Source organism: Mobula birostris, chromosome 4 (assembly GCF_030028105.1).
Source record: "Mobula birostris isolate sMobBir1 chromosome 4, sMobBir1.hap1, whole genome shotgun sequence".
NCBI lineage: Eukaryota > Metazoa > Chordata > Chondrichthyes > Myliobatiformes > Myliobatidae > Mobula > Mobula birostris.
Window position 1 is genome coordinate 119,997,591 of NC_092373.1, and position 20,174 is coordinate 120,017,764.

Consider the following 20,174-nt stretch of genomic DNA (forward strand, 5'->3'; position numbering starts at 1 on the left):
CAACCACACCCTGAAACACGATCTCAGTGAAAGCCCCAAAACTTACTTTGACTTCCTAATTTCCTTCCCAACTCTCTTTATGTGCATTTCCTTGGCCTCCTTCAATCTTAATCACATTCCCATTATTTTCATATCTCCATTGTTTCACATTTGAACAACTCACAGCACACTGTGGATTATTTAATTAAATACTTCACATTTTCCTCTGTACTTTGGAACGACGATTTGGGAGCATGGTGGAAAAGACCATAGTGACAGTTGCACAACAAGCACTCCTTCAGAATAGTCCAATGGAACGAGAAAACACCTTGGCTTTCAATAACGTCTGCACGTACATGTTTCACACACTGGAGCCTGAGTTTTGCATTCAAGAAGAAGGTTCTTTCACCCAGTGGCTATTGTTAACTTAACTGCAAGAGGAGGCTGGGTTTCCCGTTTCGATGACACACCATGATTCCTGCCCTAGTGTAGTGCATCGACTAAATGAACTGTTACGTACCCCGTAACTGGGTTGCCAAACCAGCAGAAATGGATCACTCAGTTGGAGTCTGGATTACTGAAACTAAGAAAGTTTTATTAAAGAAATAAGCAACACAGTACTCTAATCAAAAGGATAATAAATGCAACAGTTCAGCAATGATAAACGCACATATACACAGAACTAGGATAACAGGATCAATCAAGCTCTATCGTCGTCTAGGGGTAAATGACCAGTTTCAAAGTGATGCAAAGTTCAGTTCAATTGAGTTCAGTTCAGTTCGCAGTAATCACTGCCGTGGGAGATGGAAAGTGGGGGGAAGGAGAGAGAGAGCAAAACAAATGAATATTCAAATGGCTTCCACACAGACCTTCGATATTCTTCGCAGTCAGCTTTCGAGCGAGCCCTTTGTAATGTCTTCTGAGGTCACCGACTGTGACCCCTCCGTTTCAGATGCGATCGTTCCTCTGCAGTGAACCTGGCACCCAGGCAAGGGCGGACACACACCAGGTTCCCGCCGATCGTACCTTTCCACCCTGTGCGTCTACGGCTTGGTCCCGCGACCAGCCCTCCAAAAACTCCCACCGACTTGTGGGAGACGCACCGCTTCCAGGGTCTCGTTACCTCGGGGTGTCGTGTGTGTGTTGCCTTAGCGAACCTGTCTCTTTTTATCCCCCTGCTGGGGTATCGCCTGTCCATCACTTCAAACAGTTCAGGGTTCAAAAAGGAGCCGATCTTGACAGCTCTCAGACCGTGTCTCCTTCCGTTAAACTCTCCCGTCTCTTCATTAACATTTCCAAATGCTGCTTCATTGTCTTCCTTATCTCTCTTTCTCCTGAAGACAGGTGGCAGATCAACTGTTGATCCCACTGGTGCCAGCACAGGACAGTTAACATCTTAGTCTATGTGTACTTTTTGTAACCCTCTTTTGTCACAGAACGTACCAAGTATGATCATATCTCAGCTAAGTATTAAAAAAGAGGATTAGCTTTTGGTGGCACACATGAAGTACTCTCAAAGCAATGTGTGATCAGTAAACACCTTCCAACAATAAGAAGCTTGGTACCCTGCCAAAGCAACCAATGCTACTTCTTGAAAGGGAAAAAGGGATCCTTTTGATTCACCTGGAATGGAGGGTACTCTGGCAGGGAGCTGGGATATGATGAAGCTAACTCTAACTTCAACCTAGGAGGAACAGTTATTGGCAACTATTACTCTCAAAGTGAGCTTCTCATATCACTGAGCTCATTGTGGTGGGCCTGGCTTATTTCATGACAAGGACTTCAGGCATTCTCTCCACAAAAGTAGATGTAGGAGAACTTCTCCTGGAACACCCTACTCCTCTCTGTCCAGATGTGATAATCGTTCTTCATCTCCTCCTCTTGCAGCTTCAGTGCTAAGTCTACCCTTTGTTGTTGTTTTTTATCTCCCCATGTGCTACATTTGAAGGAAATATCTTTTGAAGAACCAAAGTCTGGACACAATTAGAAATCAATGCAAAGTCCCCTTCTGCCTTTAACAAATTACAAACTACCTTGCAAGTATTAAATAATGTTATAGACAAGCGAATACTCTATAAATCAATTAATAAATCAAATCTACAGATAATCAGCTAAATTTTCACATTTTTCTGGCCACTTCCTTTTGGATGAGATAATAAAGCCCTGGGGTGGTGGGTACCTTATTATGAATGGGGCAATATAGATTAAGAGTAAGTGAAATGAAGAGAATATTTCAAAGGGGCAGAAAGCATAATACCGCTAATAAAAATGGTTCAGAAATATTGGATGAAAGCAGTGGTAGACTCTGATGCAAATATTCATATATACTGGGCATGTGATTCAAGTGACTGAAGAATGTTTGTCTGGAACTTCACTGAATGAGGCTTCTATTGGTTTGGGTCACCCATGGATTTTCGTTGCATCCCAGCTGTCTAGATACACAAGCCTGGGCAGTACGAAATGGAGAGCAATCTGTTGCCCATGTAGCAGGCTCCACACATCTGACAAACTCTAAGGAATGGCAGAGACAGTTTGATACCAACAGCGCCCGAAGTGACTGGTTTAAGGCACCAGGAACCCGCCTTTTCCCTTTCTCCTGTCAGTAGAAATAGTTCCCCTGGGCTTAGTAGCTAAGCCACACGTGGCCAGGAGCTGGGCTTGCTTGTTAGAGGCTATTTGAGGTGCACACCTTTGGGAACACTTAATAGTTAGTGAGAGCTTGTTGCCATTACCACCCTCCAGCTATAACAAGGACCTTATGGACCTTCATTAAACACACTATCAAGTTGGCATCATGTTCAACTGATTTCAGTGGAACTAAATTTTGCTAGCAGAATAGAATGCATTGCTGATAGTTTATGATGACTTCAGTGCAACTGACTGGGATGAATTTCTAGGCAGAAAAATATATAAATACAGACTGACATGCTCTCAAATAACATGTACCACTGACAGCTTTCTCTTTCACATAGAAACAAAGTGAAAGGCCTTCTTTATGAAATCCATCCCTTTCATAATTCTCTTCTCCCCAAAACCTGCGAGCTAGGATCAAGGACTGGGAAAGTAGGATGGAGTATGTGTGTGTGCATTACATGTATAAACATGCTCATAAATTGTTCGAATCTGAGGGTCCTCCATGATCTTATTCCCTATTAAATGCTTCTGATCTTAGTTCTCAAGTTTGTATATGATTGATTACATACTTGAAGGTGTTTCAGCCTCTCTGTAATGTCAATAGAATTGATTTCTCCTTCCATTAAGGCGAGGTGAATAACACCCAAACTCCTCATGCTTTAATGGAGGGTTAGGCAACTCCATTCAGTGCCATGTCAACGTTCACCCAGGAGCAGACACAAATGGATTTTTGCATTACTGTTCTTCAACAGAGCATGAGCAACCAATGGTTGTACGTCAGAGTGCAGCCTACTGCCATATCAGTGCAGGTTGGTAAGCTTTGTCTACCCCAAACCTGAGAGCTCCACTAGCAATCCAGAGGTTTAGTCCCAGGATTCAGGGGAACACATTTAGCATGGAGATTGGGAGAAACTGCTTTTACCAGAGAGTGGTAAACCTGTGGAACTCTCTGCCCTATGAAGCAGTCGGGGCTACTTCATTAAATATACTTAAGACACAATTAGCTAGATACTTGCATAGCCGTGTGTCCACTGCCAGATTATTGAATGGCAGAGCAGGCTCGAGTGGGCAGGTGGCCTACTCTGGCCTCTAATTCTTACGAAATCCCTTCTTTTGATATCATTTTTCTCCTCCCACTACTTATTCCTCATAAAAATTTCACAGCCAGCCACCCTAGGAAATTGGTCTTCAGTTCTACCTTGGTGTCTTTGCTATTGGTAGGTGTAATATGTAATGGAACAGAGCGCCAGTGAAGAAGATGTGTTGGTCAGTTCTGCAGAGATGAATTGTTTTGCAAGTTATGCTGAACACACATATGGCAATTTTCTTACCATTAAAGGTTAAGTTTTTATTAGAAATTGGCCCTTCAGCCCATACTGGACAAAGTGCCCAAGTAAACTAGTTCAGTTTACCTTTTCTATCCATGTAGGAGAAACTTCCAAATGCAGTTTGCAAAGTTTGAAGACTTTTCCTGCTGTTTTATCTTCAACACTTTCATGTGAAGTTATAGTGTTAAGCTTGATACTCTGCCCTGCACTTGATGGCAGAGGTTGTGCATAGAGCTGCTGTTTTCATTCTTGCTGTTCTTTGCATTTATGGAGGTTACAACCCGTAGGCACTCTCTAATGTAATGTGTTCAAAGCAGCAGCTTTGTTTTGCCAGATGCTACATCTCGAAAATCAGACTAACAATTGTCAGTACAGTAACTACAAGAGCATAAGACCTTAAGATATAGTAGCAAATTCAGCCATTTGCTTTTATATTCTAGTCTTCTTGAAATGAATGCTATCATCGCATTTGCCTTCCTCACCACTGAATTAACCTGAAAATTAACCATTAGGGAATTATACACAAGGACTCCCAAGTCCCTTTGTGCCTCAGAGTTTTGAATTTTCTCTCCATTTAGAAAATAGTCTACCCTTTTATTTCTTCTACCAAGTGCATGACCATACACTTTCCGAAACACTTCAGTTGTGATGCAACTATGACTGAGTCATAGACCTAAAGATATTTTTGCTTTGACAGTACTAACCTTAATTAGAAGTCCACTATCAGGTTGGGAATAAATCAGAGCACCTTCCCGTAAATTTCCCTCATTAAAATACTTGCTAGAATTGAATCACTCATCTGGTTGTGTAAAGTTCCTTATGAGCATGTCTGCTTCTGATGAAGGTCACACTAACTCAGAACATCAGGAATAAGTGGTTAACTAACATAGAGGCCAGTTTTCAACATGAGGAGGGGATTCCTTCACATGACCTTGTTGTAGCTATGTATACACCAGTCTCTAGGTGAAAGACGGTCACCTGTCCTAAGTTAACTTTGTTGCAGCTTTGACTGTAGTCAATGTTTATGGCTTTTAGAAGTAACATGTTGAGATTGTACTATTATGTATGAGTTGTACAATAACTATGTGCTTAGGATAATGGAAAATTAATAGCAAAACCCACTGAGTGATGGCAGGTTGTGGCATAGGCCCCCATGGAGTAGATTCTGAAAAAATCTCCCAGGTATTTAGTTTTTCCCTGACAACATGTACAAAAAGGGTAACCCTTCAAGCCATCTGCTGATTCCCTTTACCTCTGCCTTTTCTTCTGGCTCATTTGCCTCATCCTTCCCATCCTCTTCCATCTTAATCTTCTCCAGTTGGAGGACTCCAGGTGAAGAGTGAATCTGATGGAAGGGCTGTGGTGGATACTATGTGGACAAGATATCCAACTTCTCCAGACATGAGAATCTCTCCACTGGATTCTTCATGGTCCCATAAGAATCATCTTCAAGATGATTTCTCCCTTTGCTGGTGTGGGCGAAGTGCTCGAGGATGATTGGAAATCAACAAATATTATACTTTTACCCAAGAAGGCCAGGAGAGATAAGCCAATATTGCAGGAATCTGAAATCTTCCCATCAGCCTTATTCTGTAACCACAAACTAACATGCCTTATCTTCTTGCTTCCATGTGGACTAACAAAAACGGATCAGGAATAAAACAGAGATTGAGCCTTCGATCTTCAATATTTGCTCTGGCTTCTGGAACACTGCAGTTGCAGAATCTCAGTCATTTAAATTTGATTCCAGTATGAAGAACCAACCATGTCCTTTCTCCCATGTGAGACTCATTTCAATAACTGCAGGGATACCTATCTGTCCTCTGAATTATCAAATCACCTATTAATACTGATTTTAGTAAATACCTTGCTGAGCAGCCTTGTGTGTGATGCCATCCTCTGGACTTCAATCGTTTGGGATTATGAGTGCACATTTTTGCCTTGCTCCACTGCACTTCATTCAATTGTTTTTTTAAATGAAATTCTATCTTAAAGTTTTAATATTTGGAGATGCACATTCATTATCTGCAGCAATCACAGGGCAAACAGCAGTGAAAGTCACGTCCCGGAAAAGAATTGGAATAAAAACTTGGGACAGCAGGATAGTGCACAAAGTTCCATTGCACAGTGTTAGGGCGTATTCTGGAGTTATGGCATATAGCAAACTGCAACCAATCTTCAGACCTGAACATGGATTGTAGAAAGAGTTTACAATGCACCTAGAACAATGGTGCATTCTGAGAGCTGCAGAGTGGTGTTGATTGCAAACAAATAAACACTCTATTTGACCTCAGGTGTCTGCACATGCATGAATGCAGCCCAGAGTCAATGGGATTAACCTTCATTTTGGGTGCCTGGAGTGTGGATGTGAAGACCTATGTGTTTGAAAATTATATATAATTCAAAGGAAGCATTGTAGATACATTGTAACTATTGAATTGTCCTTTAATCTTTAGCATATAAAATCTCATATAATATTGAGTCAGACAGGCCTCTACTTCCAAGAGTGTCTCCATTATGATGCCTGCTTGCTTTGCCGAATAAAGATCTCTAATATCGACCAGCCTTTGTGTCTCTCCGGTGACTATGTTCAGTCACAACACACAGCACATAGAAATGCTGTTCTATGAAATAAAAATTCTAAATCATTTTATTAAGCATGATAGAAAACATGAACTCTATTTTGAAAATGTAGGGCTATTTTCATTAAAGCACACTATCGACACTTTATTTGACTGATATTAACTATCAATGACCTTTCTGATAATTGCTCAATAATACTGAAATGAAGTATATCTGGGACACCATGCTACCTCTGGTCATTAGCAAAAAAGAGTCGATATATCATGCCTACGAACAGGGCAGAGTGTCGTTCCTGCTCTTATCCACCCCAAAAGTTAAACATAGATTTACTGCTGTTTCAACTGGGCAATTTACACAACTGTACAAATTATTTAATATGCATCCCATTCAGTGTTGCATCATAGCACCACAAATATTAATATAATTCCTTAATCTGGTGGTGTCTCTGACTACCTGTCACACACAATGTCAGGCCCAGATGCTACTTTCCATAGCCAGAAAGCACTAATTCATTACCTAACATTTCTGAAGCACCACCATACAGTTTCCACTAGACAGGAGGTATCAAAATCCAACCTAAAATATAGTTCAGTTTTTCTATTTACATGTTACAGTTATCGGTAATGAATGATTATGTGGAACAAGAATCCCTAATTACATAGTAAATTATTAATGGACTATTGAAGTGAAAGTTGAAAATATGCAGCAGCAGAAATCTACTGAGTGAAATTCATCCTAAACATGCAATGTAGCAGTCTTTACATATTAGACTCTACTTTGAAGATACAGACCAAGTTGACTAAATGGTGGTAAATGTAGTTGAACATAGTGAATATTTGAGATTATATAAACAAACTGATGTTTGTGTACACTATAACATCAACAGTGAATGCTCAGACAATACCATGTCTGATTGTACTTTCTCCTCCTTTAGCTTTCATGAAGCTGGGATTTCCTTATTTCTTACCAACATATCAGATTCCCCCTTCTCCAGCCCTTAACCTTCTCCACTTATCACCTCCCATTTTCTTACTTCATCCCCCCCCCCCTTCCCCACCAACCTGGCTTCACCTACCACCTTCTAGCTTGGTCTCCTTCCCCCACCCCTAACTTCTTATTCCAGCATCTTCCCCCTTCCTTTCCAGTCCTGATGAAGGGTTTTGGCCCAAACTGTTGACTGTTTATTCATTTCCATAGATGTTGCCTGATCTGCTGAGTTCTGCCAGCATTTGGTGTGTGTTGCTCTAAATTTTACAAGGAGCAAGGGGCAACACCACAAAAAAGTTGGAAAATGCAACCTTAAACTAAATTTATGCACATTATAAAGTTGGATTTAATCTCACTTCATATTATACTATAAAGTGATTTTATCTCAATCTGATATATGGCCAAAGTAGTTCAAAAATTCTTAATGTTCACCCTGTTGTTGCCAGTCTGTCCTTCTAGCAGCTGGAAAACTGCGAAAATCTGGTTAGAACTTTGTTAATGAATACAAATGGGTCCTGTGGTGTACTGGGCCCTGGAGGAAACTCTATCAGCTTTTGCATGTTGTAACATCATCCCAAGTGCAATGTAAATATGCTAACTGTTTTTATTGATTGTATTTAGGCCTTAAGTGGGTGATTATATAATTTCCTGACTTGAAGGTCATTAGTGAAACAACTGAGTTATTGAGACAGCCCAGCTCCTTTGTGGTCATTTTTCTGCAGCCTTTTTATTTCTAGTTTTCCTGAGCTGAGTTTAATGCGGCAGTATAGAAATTGCAAGAAGATTTATTTTGATTATTATTCTTGCCTAAGGGATTACCAGTGGAGTAATATCACCAATGTGCTGTGCTATCCAAAGGAACATGGATATTTATAAGGAGGACCTTGAGACTTTTATTGCAAATACAGTACTCAATTCTTACCTAGTTCCTTGTGTATGACTTTTTTTTTGCCTGGTATGAGAGGCAAATGGACTACTTCCTTGCTATTAACTTTACTACATATTCCAAATTTCACTGAGCAACTTTAACTGAACACTATACTGTATTACTTTGCATTGTGTTTTGCTGATCACCTGATACACTGACATCACTACTTGGATCAAACTTGTAACAGGAATTCAATAGAAACACTTCCCAGAAATGTAATTATTTAAGTACTTGTGATGAACGTCTGTTTATCCATTGTTTATGGAGCTCACATTTGATGTGCAGACTCCAGTGTATGACAACTCCAATCGGAATTATTTGCCGTCATCAGTCACATTTAACAACTAGTCAAATCTATCTTGCTGGAAGCTACAGGCAGAATAAATCATTACATAATATATTAGAAATCTTATTGCAATTTAGTTGTATACACAGAATTATAGAATCAGCAAACTGATTTAAGGAACTCACGAACTTTAGAAGGATAACAAAATCATGAATGCATTCTTCTGAAACAGTTCTTGGCTCAGCAAAGTGTTGGCATACAGATATAAATGCTATTGGTTGGCAAAGTAAAACGAAACAGAATACGTGCCTCTGGATTTTCTACCATGCACGAAAGCCTTTCCGAGCATCTGCCAGGTCGGTTTGTATAAGTCTTCCAAGTCAAGTTGCCATCGCTCTGGTTCCAGGTACTTGATCAGCTCTTCAACTGTATCAAAGCCTGAGACAGCCTCATTTAAGTTATCCAACGATAGTGACGGTGGTGCTATTGTTGGATTTTCAAAGTGGGCCTGCTATTAAAAGCAAATGGAATATGAAGATTAGAAGTGAAAACATCTACTGCCTTGCTTTAATCTGACACTTTTAAAATAAGGTTTTGCAAGTTTATTTGTACTTTTACAATAAAGGAAATAGAGGAATTAATATATATTGTTAAATTCAACTTTCCTTTATACAATCTACTAAACAAAAGATTACTTTAAACCAGTGGTCCCCAACCTCCGGGCCGCGGACCAATACCGGGCCGCGAAGCATGCAGGGGTGCAACAGTGGCCGGGACGCACCCAGCACATCTTTAAGAAAAAAGCCGAAATAAACAAGCTAATTAATTAGGTGCCGCCCAGCACGTAAATGTCAGCCCAGATCAGAGGCGACACAATCGGCAATCGCCTCTGATCTGGGCCGACATTTACGTGCCGGGCGGCACCTAATTAATTAACACACTTTAAAAATGCTGGTGAACACAGCAGGCCAGGCAGCATCTATAGGAAGAGTTAGAGCTGGCATTTCGGGCTGAGACCCTTCGTCAGGACCTAATTAATTAGCTTGTTTATTTTGGCTTTTTTCTTAAAGATGTGCTGGGTGCATCCCGGCCACCGCTGCACCGCTGCATTCTTCGCGGCAATGTATTGGTCCGCGGCCCAGAGATTGGGGAACACTGCTTTGAACTCTTTCTCTTACAATCAGCCAACTTTACAATTCTTCCAACTGTTTCCAAACTCCATTTTAGGTTTGGCCGCAATAATCAATCCAGGTACAAATTATATCCAAAAGTGCAGCAGTTTTTCAATGGAAGTTCAAACTAGCTTACATCACCAGACCATGACCAGCATAACTAGCAATATTTTACACCATATTATTTATTATTTATTTTTCATTTAAAATATTCTTTGATACATCTATAAAGGAGTCTGTGCACAAAGTTCTAAGTACATTTATTATCAAGTATGTATACATCACACAACCTTGAGATTCATCTCCTTACAGGCAGCCACAAAACAAGTCTGATTAAAACCGTTTATAACAAAAGTAAGCATTTACAAGTAGTGTCTAGACGACCACTTATGAATAATCCAATTTTGATGTAATAATTTTTAAAGAATATACAAAAACATTTACTATTCACTAGTTTCATTGATGTAGTCAGGTTCTTAGTAAATTATATCTTTAATATTTGAAAACATTTACTTGGTGTCAAATAATGTATCGGTATCCTAAAACTTACCAGCTCCCTTAATGTGCCACAATTTGCAAGAAAAAAACAATTAGAAGTTTAAGTTTAAAACTTTTGGGGGGAAAATCAGGAAGGGAAACAATATTCACAGTCAGAACACAGAAAAATCAAACCCACTGCCAAACACACCCCAAAATATGGGATTGGTTGTACAATAAACACCCTGTCAGCAAGATGGAAAACACTTATTAAATCCCTGTACTTGCAGAGCCACATTGACAATAGCCACAGCAGCACCATGAGCTCAAAATAAATACAATCTGAAACTATAAATGTCAGACGCTACTGCACAGCATGGAAGCTCAGTTGTGTATTTGTTGGTTTGGAGGCAAAGTTATTTGAATTTAATGATACTTCTATCATGCGTTATAGATTGGTAACAGGGCCATCTCTCGGATCAGAAACTGCTTTCTTCCAGGATCACTTCCATCTCTTTTAAGATGCTCTCATTGGACTTTATCTTCCACTAATTAATGTCCACTCCTATACCTTGTGTCAAGATGACTTCCCCCCCCATGTGCTTATTTCCAATAGTACATCGAACATTACAGCACAGTAGATGCCCTTTAACTATTATTTAAACATAATAAGTGTTCTTTCCCAGGTCTTTAACTCCCACTGTTCAAGATTATTATGCAGTCCCTTAACACCTATCACTCCTCAGATCCTTAAGTTTTACCAGTTCTTTACCAAGTGCTTTCTTACACCACTTATTTATATCACTTGGTTACTTCAGTCATATATGCCATATTCAGATATAGCACAATGAGTGATGATTTCATTAAAGCACATAGAATTCTTATGTGTTTTCTTATTTCTCCTAACTCCTTTCTTGTGACAAGCTCATGTTCTCTGACACTTCCCTATCTCTCACATTTCAAGGTTAGATTCTGAACTAACAGCCAAATTCCTCTCTGACATTGATATCAGGTAATTGAAGGCCATTTCCGTTAGAGCTTTTATCTCCTATGCATCAATTTGTTCTCCCTAAGTCCTTATCTCCCTTCAGTTAAGGTCCTCACACAGGTTCTTATTATCGTTAAAGTCCTCCTGTGTAAAGTTATGTCCCAGCAGAACAGGATCCTGACTTTGTCCTTAATTCCCACATCTTATAGTCATTTTCCTTACTTATTCAAAGGCCTGTTGCATTCATAATCCTTCAGCATTCTCTACAGCTCTAACATCGCCCATTCCCACCTGACACTATCTGCCCACTATTGTCCTTCTCACCTGACTCCACCTTGGGTGCCACGGTAGTGTAGGTGTTAGCATGACGCAACTACATCTTGGGGCATTGGAGTTCTGCTGCCATCTGTAAGGAATCTTGGTACATCCTCCCCTTGGAATGCATGGATTTCCTTCGGGTGGGTTCCTCCCACAGTTCAGAGATGCATTGGGTAGGTTAATTGGTCATTGTAAATTGTTCTGTGATTAGGTTAGGGATAATCTAGGCAGCCAGGGATTGTTGGGGCTTTATCGCTACTTGAAAATAAATATTGCCTACTGGGTGACAATCATGCCAGTACCCAAGAAGAATAAGGTGATCTGCCTCAACATTTATCATCCATTTGCACTCACAACTACTGTGATGAAGTGCCTTCAGAGGCTGGTCCTGGACCCACTGCAATATGCCGATTGCCACAATAGGTCTACAGCAGATGCAATCTCACTGGCTCTCCTCTCAGCCTTAGATCACCAGGACAATAGCAATACCTACATCAGGCTGCTGTTTATTGATTACAGCTCAACATTCAACACCATCTTCCCCTCAAAATTAATCAACAAGCTCCCAAACCTGGGCCTCAGTACCTCCCTCTGCAACTGAATCCTTGACATCCTCAATGGGAGACCACAGTCAGTGCGGATTAGAAATAACTTCTCTTCCTCACTGACAATCAACATTGGTTCACTTCAGGGATGTGTGCTTAGCCCACTGCTCTATTCTCTTTACATCCATGACTGTGTAGCTAAGGACAACTTAAACGACATCTATAAATTTGCTGATGACACAACTATTGTTGGTAGAATTCTAGTGCTGAGGAGGAGTTGTACGGGATTGAGAAAGATCAACTGGTTGAATGGTGTCACAACAACAGGTTATTCCCACCTGTTAAGCAGCTCTCCTCCATTCCCTAACTTATGGAGAAGAGAAGCTATAAGCCGTGTCTCCCCTCTCTCATGATGGGAAATGTGAGATCGCTGGGGAATAAAATGGATGAACTGACGGCGCTTGTCAGGAGTTAGAGAACATTTTGGGAGAGCAGTGTCATGTGCTTCACTGAGACGTGGCTGCACGAGGACATACCCGATCAAAGTGTTTCCATAGAGAGCTTCCAGACCGTTCGAGCTGACCGGAATTGCACTGACAGCGGTAAGCGTAAAGGAGGGGGGCTTGCGGTTCTGGTAAATAACAGATGGTGCAATCCTGGGCATATTATGATCAAGGAACGTGTCTGTAGCCTGGATACTGAACTTTTTGCTGTTGGACTCCGGCCATATTATTTGCCAAGGGAAGTCTCGCATGCAGTTTGTGGTTATTGTGTACATCCCTCCCTCTGCCAACCCGACGTTGGCGTGTAGCATCATTAACACCATCATAGCCAGATTACAAACCCAGCACCCGAGTGCCCTCATTACCATCTCGGGTGACTTCAAACAGGTTACCATGGCTAGAACACTGCCCAACTTCACGCAGTATGTGAGCTGTACAACCAGAGGGGAGAGGACTCTAGATTTGGTGTACGCTAACGTTAAGGATGCATACAGCTCCTCTCCTTTCCCCCCACTGGGAAGGACAGATCACAGCTTGGTGCATCTAAAACCCTGCTACATGCCCCTGGTGAAGAGTAAACCTGCAACCTCGAAGACAGTGAGGAAATGGTCAGAGGAGGCTTATGAGGCGCTCTGGGGTTGTTTTGAGGTGACAGACTAGCAGGCACTCTGTGAGCCACATGGAGAGGATATTGATGGGCTTATAGAGTGCATCACTGATTACATCAACTTCTGTGTGGACTGCAATGTTCCAGCAAGAACTGTCCTTTGTTATTCAAATAACAAGCCATGGGTGACAAAGGACATTAAGGACATCCTGAATGCTAAAAAAAGGGCGTTTAGAGATGGAAATAGGGAGGAGCTGAGGGCAATACAGAGGGACCTGAAAGCCAGGATCAGGGAGGCTAAAGACAGGTACAGGAGGAAGCTTGAGTGGAAACTCCAGCAGAACAACATGAGAGAGGTCTGGAGGGGGATGAGGACCACCACTGGGTTCCGGCAAACTAGCAACAGAGGAGCTGAAGTCAGTGTGGACAGGGCCAATGAACTTAACCTGTTCTTTAACAGATTTGACATTGTGGCCCCTGCCCATCCCCCATATGAGCCATCTGTTGTCGGCCCCCAACCAACACATATTCCACTCTCCCCTCCTACCCCTCCTCACAGTCCCCCACCCTGCTCTCATGACTATACCCCTTCCCCACATGAAACCACCACGGTGGGCTTCACAGCTGAACAGGTGAGAAGACAGCTGAAACGTCTCAACCCAAGCAAGGTTGCTGGACTGGAAGGCGTCAGTACCAGGGTGCTCAAAGCCTGTGCCCCTCAGCTATGTGGAGTACTTTGCCATGTATTCAACCTGAGCCTGAGTCTCCAGAGGGTTCCTGTGCTGTGGAAGATGTCCTGCCTCCTCCCTGTGCCGAAGACGCCGCGCCCCAGCAGCCTCAATGACTACAGACCAGTGGCATTGACCTCCCACATCATGAAGACTCTGGAGAGACTTGTTCTGGAGCTGCTCCAGACTCTGGTCAGGCCACACTTAGATCCCCTCCAGTTCACCTACCAGCCCCGACTAGGAGTTGAGGATGCCACCGTCTACCTGCTGAACCATGTCTACGCCCACCTGGACAAGCCAGCGAGCACTGTGAGGGTTATGTTTTTTGACTTCTCCAGTGTGTTCAACACCATTTGCCCTGCTCTGCTGGGGGAGAAGCTGATAGTGATGCAGGTGGATGCTTCCCTGGTATCATGGATTTTTGATTACCTGACCGGCAGACCTCAGTATGTGTGCTTGCAACACTGTGTGTCTGACAGAGTGATCAGCAGCACTGGGGCTCCACAGGGGACTGTCTTGTCTCCCTTTCTCTTCACCATTTACACCTCGGACTTCAACTACTGCACAGAGTCTTGTCATCTTCAGAAGTTTTCGGATGACTCTGCCATAGTTGGATGCATTAGCAAGGGAGATGAGGCTGAGTACAGGGCTACGGTAGGAAACTTTGTCACATGGTGTGAGCAGAATTATCTGCAGCTTAATGTGAAAAAGACTAAGGAGCTGGTGGTAGACCTGAGGAGAGCTAAGGTACCGGTGACCCCTGTTTCCATCCAGGGGGTCAGTGTGGACACGGTGGAGGATTACAAAGACCTGGGGATACGAATTGACAATAAACTGAACTGGTCAAAGAACACTGAGGCTGTCTACAAGAAGGGTCAGAGGCGTCTCTATTTCCTGAGGAAACTGAGGTCCTTTAACATCTGCCGGACGATGCTGAGGATGTTCTACGAGTCTGTGGTGGCCAGTGCTATCATGTTTGCTGTTGTGTGCTGGGGCAGCAGGCTGAGGGTAGCAGACACCAACAGAATCAACAAACTCATTCGTAAGGCCAATGTCATGTTGTGGGGTTGGAACTGGACTCTCTCACGGTGGTGTCTGAAAAGAGGATGCTGTCTAAGTTGCATGCCATCTTGGACAATGTCTCCCATCCACTACATAATGTACTGGGTGGGCACAGGAGTACATTCAGCCAGAGACTCATTCCACTGAGATGCAGTACAGAGTGTCATAGGACGTCATTCCTGTCTGTGGCCATCAAACTTTACAACTCCTCCCTTGGAGGGTCAGACACCCTGAGCCAATAGGCTGGTCCTGGACTTATTTCATAATTTACTGGCATAATTTACATATTACTGTTGAACTATTTATGGTTCTATTACTATTCATTATTTATGGTGCAACTGTAACGAAAACCAATTTCCCCCAGGATCAATAAAGTATGACTATGACTATGTTTTGTGTGAAAGGCCCATAACTTGCAAAGCTGTCCCAGATTCTAAGGTTTTATTTTCATCTCTCTGCCGGGTACTAATCTCACTGCACATTATCTCTCTCTAGTTAACATTCTCACAGATGGTTACCATAAGACCAAAGGATGTAGGAACAGAATTAGGCCAATTGGCCCATCAAGTCTGATCCATCATTTCATCATGACAGAGCCATCAAATGCTCTTCATATGACAAGCCTTTCAACCCCTCCAATGGCAGCACATCCTTTCATAGGTAAGAGGCTCAAAATGCTCACTCCACGTGAGGCCTCACCAGTGCCTATAAGCCCTCAATATTACATCCTTGCTTTTATATTCTAGTCCTCTTGAAATTAATGCCAACACTGCATTTGCCTTCTTCACAATGCCTCAACCTACAAATTAACCTTTAGGGAATCCTGCAAAAGGACTCCCAAGTCCCTCTGCACCTCAGATTTTTGAATTTTCCCTCCATTTAGAAAACAGTCTACTCTTTTATTTCTTCTACCAAAGTGCATGACCATACACTTCTTGACACTGCATTCTATCTGCTATTTCTTTGCCCATTCTCCTAATCTGTCTAAGTCATTCTGTAGCCTCTCTACTTCTTTAAAACTACCCACCCCTCCACCTATCTTCGGATCATCCGCAAACTTCGCCAGAAAGCTATAAATTCCATCATCCAATCATTGATATATAACGTAAAAAGAAGCGGACTACTAGTTACTGGCAGCCAACCAAAAAAGGCTCCCTTTATTCCCACACTTTGACTCCTGTTAATCAGCCAATGCTCTATTCATGCTAATATCTTTCCTATTAAGCAGCCTCATGCATAGCACCTTGTCAAAGGCTTTCTGACAATCCAAGGCCTGTGCCCCAACTCCAGTTCCAATGCCCTGAGTGAAGGCCTCTATCCCAACTACAGTAATCAATGCCCAGAGAGAAGAAGTTTTGTGTCCCAACCCCAGTACCCAAAACACTGAGTGAAGGCCTGTGTCCGAACTCAAGTACACAATGAGATGAGTTAAGAAGGTCTGCGTCCCAACCCAAGTTCTCTATGCCCTGAGTGAAAAAGGAAGGACTGTATACCAACACCAGTACACAATGCCCCGAGTTGGTTGTTGACTTCAGAAGGAGTAGCGGACCGCACGACCCAATTTATGTCGGTGGTGAGCAAGTGGAACAGGTCAAAAGCTTTAAGTTCCTCGGAGTCAATATCACAAATGACCTGACTTGGTCCAACCAAGCAAAGTTCACTGCCAAGAAGGCCCACCAGCGCCTTTACTTCCTGAGAAAACTAAAGAAATTTGGCCTGTCCCCTAAAACCCTCACTAATTTTTATAGATGCATCGTAGAAAGCATTCTTCTAGGGTGCATCACAACCTGGTATGGAAGTTGTCCTGTCCAAGACCGAAAGAAGCTGCAGAAGATCGTGAACACAACGCAGCACATCACACAAACCAATCTTCTGTCCCTGGACTCACTTTACACCGCACGCTGTCAGAGCAGTGCTGCCAGGATAATCAAGGACGCAACCCACCCAGCCAACACACTTTTCATCCCTCTTCCCTCCGGGAGAAGGTTCAGGAGCTTGAAGACTCGTACGGCCAGATTTGGGAACAGCTTCTTTCCAACTGTGATAAGACTGCTGAATGGATCCTGACCCAGATCTGGGCCGTACCCTCCAAGTATCCGGACCTGCCTTTCGGCTTTTTTAGCACTCTTACTTCCAATTTTTCTATTTTCTATTTATAATTTATAATTTAAATTTTTAATATTTACTCATTTTAACTATTTTTAATATCTTTAATATTTAATATTTTAATCCAGGGAGTGTGAAGCACAGAATCAAATATTGCTGTGATGATTGTATGTTCCAGTACCAATTGTTTGGAGACAATAAAGTATAAAGTATAAAGTATAAGTACACAACATCCACTGATTATCCTTTGTCTATCCTGCTTGCTATTTGCTTAAAGGATTCCAACAGATTTGTTAGGCAAAATATTTCCTTGAGGAAACTATACTGACAATGGCCTGTTTTATCATGTGTCTCCAAGTACCCCCCAAAACAACATCCTTAACAATTGACTCCAATATCTTCCTAACCACTGAGGTCAGACTAACTGGCCTATAATTTTCTTTCTTCTGCCTCTCCCCCTTCTTGAAGAGTGGAGTGACATTGCAATTTTCCATTCCTTTGGAACCATGTCAGAATCAACATATGCTTGAAAGATTATACTACTGCCTCCATAATCTCTTCAGCCACCTCCTTCAGAACCCTGGGGTGTATACAATTGGATCTAGGAGACCTTTCTATCTTCAGATCTTTCAGTTTCCCAATAACCTTCTTCCTAGTAATGGCAACCTCACACACTTTTGTCCCCTGATACACTAGAACTTCTGGAATACTGCTAGTGTTTTCTACAGTAAAGACTGATGCAAGATACTTATTCAGTTCATCCGCCATTTCCTTATCCCCCATTACTACCTCTCCAGCACCATTTTTCAGTGGTCCAATATCCACTCTTGCTTTTCTTTTACACTCTATATACAGAACCTGAAGAAACTGGTCTTATCCTCTTCAATATTATTGGAAGCTTACCTTCATATTCCATCTTCTCCCTCTTTAATACTTCTTTAGTTGCCTTCTGTTGGTTTTTAAAAGGTTCCTAATCCTCTAACTTCCCACTCATTTTTGATCTTTTATTTGCTGTCACTTTTTGGCTTTTATGCTGGCTTTGACTTCTCTTGTTAGCTACGTTTGTGTCATCTTGCCTTTAGAATACTTCTTTCTCTTTGGGATGTATATATCCTGTGCTTTCCAAATTGCTTCCAGAAATTCCAGCCATTGCTGCTCTGCCGTCATCCCTGCCAGTGTTCTTTTCCAATACAATATTGGCCAGCTGCTCTCTCATGCCTCTATAATTCCCTTTACTCCACTGTAATACTGATACATCTGACTTTAGCTTGTTCTTTTCAAATTGCAGGGTGAGTTCTATCATATTATGATTACTTGCCCTTAAGGGTTCTTTTACCGTTTTTGTCTGTGCCATACCCTGCCAGAGCCTCGGCGACCACTTTTTCAAGTGGTTGTCTTGGAGGGAAGATTCTGTGAGTGTGCCCCCACGTCCTTCTCACAGCGCAGATTTTTTTAACGAGGCCGAGTGGCGAGCTGGACTCTCAACCCGGTACGTATGGAAAGCGTGCCCGGGAGCGGCCCAGCTGGATTCGAACTCGTGAACCTTCGCTCCGGAGTCTGGTGCTGATTTCGTTGCGCCACCAGCCAGCCCTTACCTTTTACCTTAAGCTCTTTAATCAAATCTGGTTCATTGCATAACACCAATCTAGAATAGTTGATCTTCCAGTGGGGTCAGCCACGAACTGCTCTAAAAAGCCATATCATAGATCATATATCATAGCCATAGCACTCTAGAAATGTCCACTCCTGTAATTCAGCACTAACCTGATTTTCAATTTACCTGCACATTGAAGTCCCCCATGACTATTGTAACATTGCCCTTTTGCCACGCATTTTCTATCTCCCATTGCAATTTGTAGACCACATCTTTCCTGCTGTGTAGGGGTCTGTATACATCTCCCATCAGGGTCTTTTTACTCTTGCAGTTTCTCAGCTCTATCCACAATAATTCATCACCTTTCAACCCTATGTCACCTCTTTCTAATGATTTGATTTCCTTTTTTACCAACAGAACCATACCACCCCCTCTGCCTAGCTGCCTGTCCTTTTGATACAATGTGTATCCTTGGACATTAAGCTCCCAGAAGGAATTAATCTTCTTTCATCATGATTCAGTGAAGCCTCATACATATACATGCCAATCTGTAACTGTGCCACAAGTTCATCTACCTTATTCCATATACAACGCGTATTCAAATATAACCTTCAGTCCTGTATTCACCCTTTTCAGTTTTGTCCATCTTTTACATTCCAACTCATCCTGTTGACTGTAGTTCTGCTCTATCATCAGCTTCTCCTTGCTAGCAATCTCACGACACACTGCCTCTCTTTGTAAACCAGCTACCTCATCCTCAGTGCTATCCCATCCGACAATTCAAGGTACTATAAGCAGATCTTCCTCACTCATCAGTGACGAGAGGCTCCCATGGGGAGGGTTCCAGAGAGGGTTGTGGAGAGATCTGGCATCTGATTGAATGTAACGCCTCAGAGGGACTGGATCCCAGAGCCATAGAACCAGATTCCCTGTGTGTGGAGCCAGATGGGCATTCCCTCAGGATTACTTGCTATGAAGCACTAGGCTGGAACCCTAAAACACTGGAATGGAAGGGTTAACGTACCGGTAGCATTTGATGGCTCTGGGCCTGTACTCGCTGGAGTTTAGAAGAATGGTGTGATGGGTGGGGGGGGGGGGGAGCGGTGTGGCGATCTCACTAAAATCTACTGAATAGTGAAAAGCTAGAAAGAGTGGACATGCAGAGGGTGTTTCTTATAGTGTGGAAGTCTAGGACCAGAGGACATAGCCTCAGAATAGAAGGATGTTGTCATGGTCCGGTCCATGAAGTCCGCATTCCAGTTCACGGTCCGGTCCATGACCCTTGCTCCAGGTTTTCCTGTCTACCCTGTTTCTGTTCCTGTTTGAGCACTAATTGAGGCAGCTGATTC

The 20,174-nt window shown here is 42.4% G+C and overlaps 1 protein-coding gene across 1 annotated transcript in view; it reads right to left on the reverse strand.

Annotated features, from left to right (window-relative positions):
* pdgfc (platelet derived growth factor c) overlaps nt 1-20,174 on the reverse strand; it is a 298,488-nt gene that overhangs the window by 20,774 nt on the left and 257,540 nt on the right. Inside the window, exon 4 of the mRNA XM_072255978.1 lies at nt 9,035-9,236. Within this exon, the coding sequence (XP_072112079.1) occupies nt 9,035-9,236 (202 nt within the window). The remainder of the gene's footprint in view (nt 1-9,034; nt 9,237-20,174) is intronic.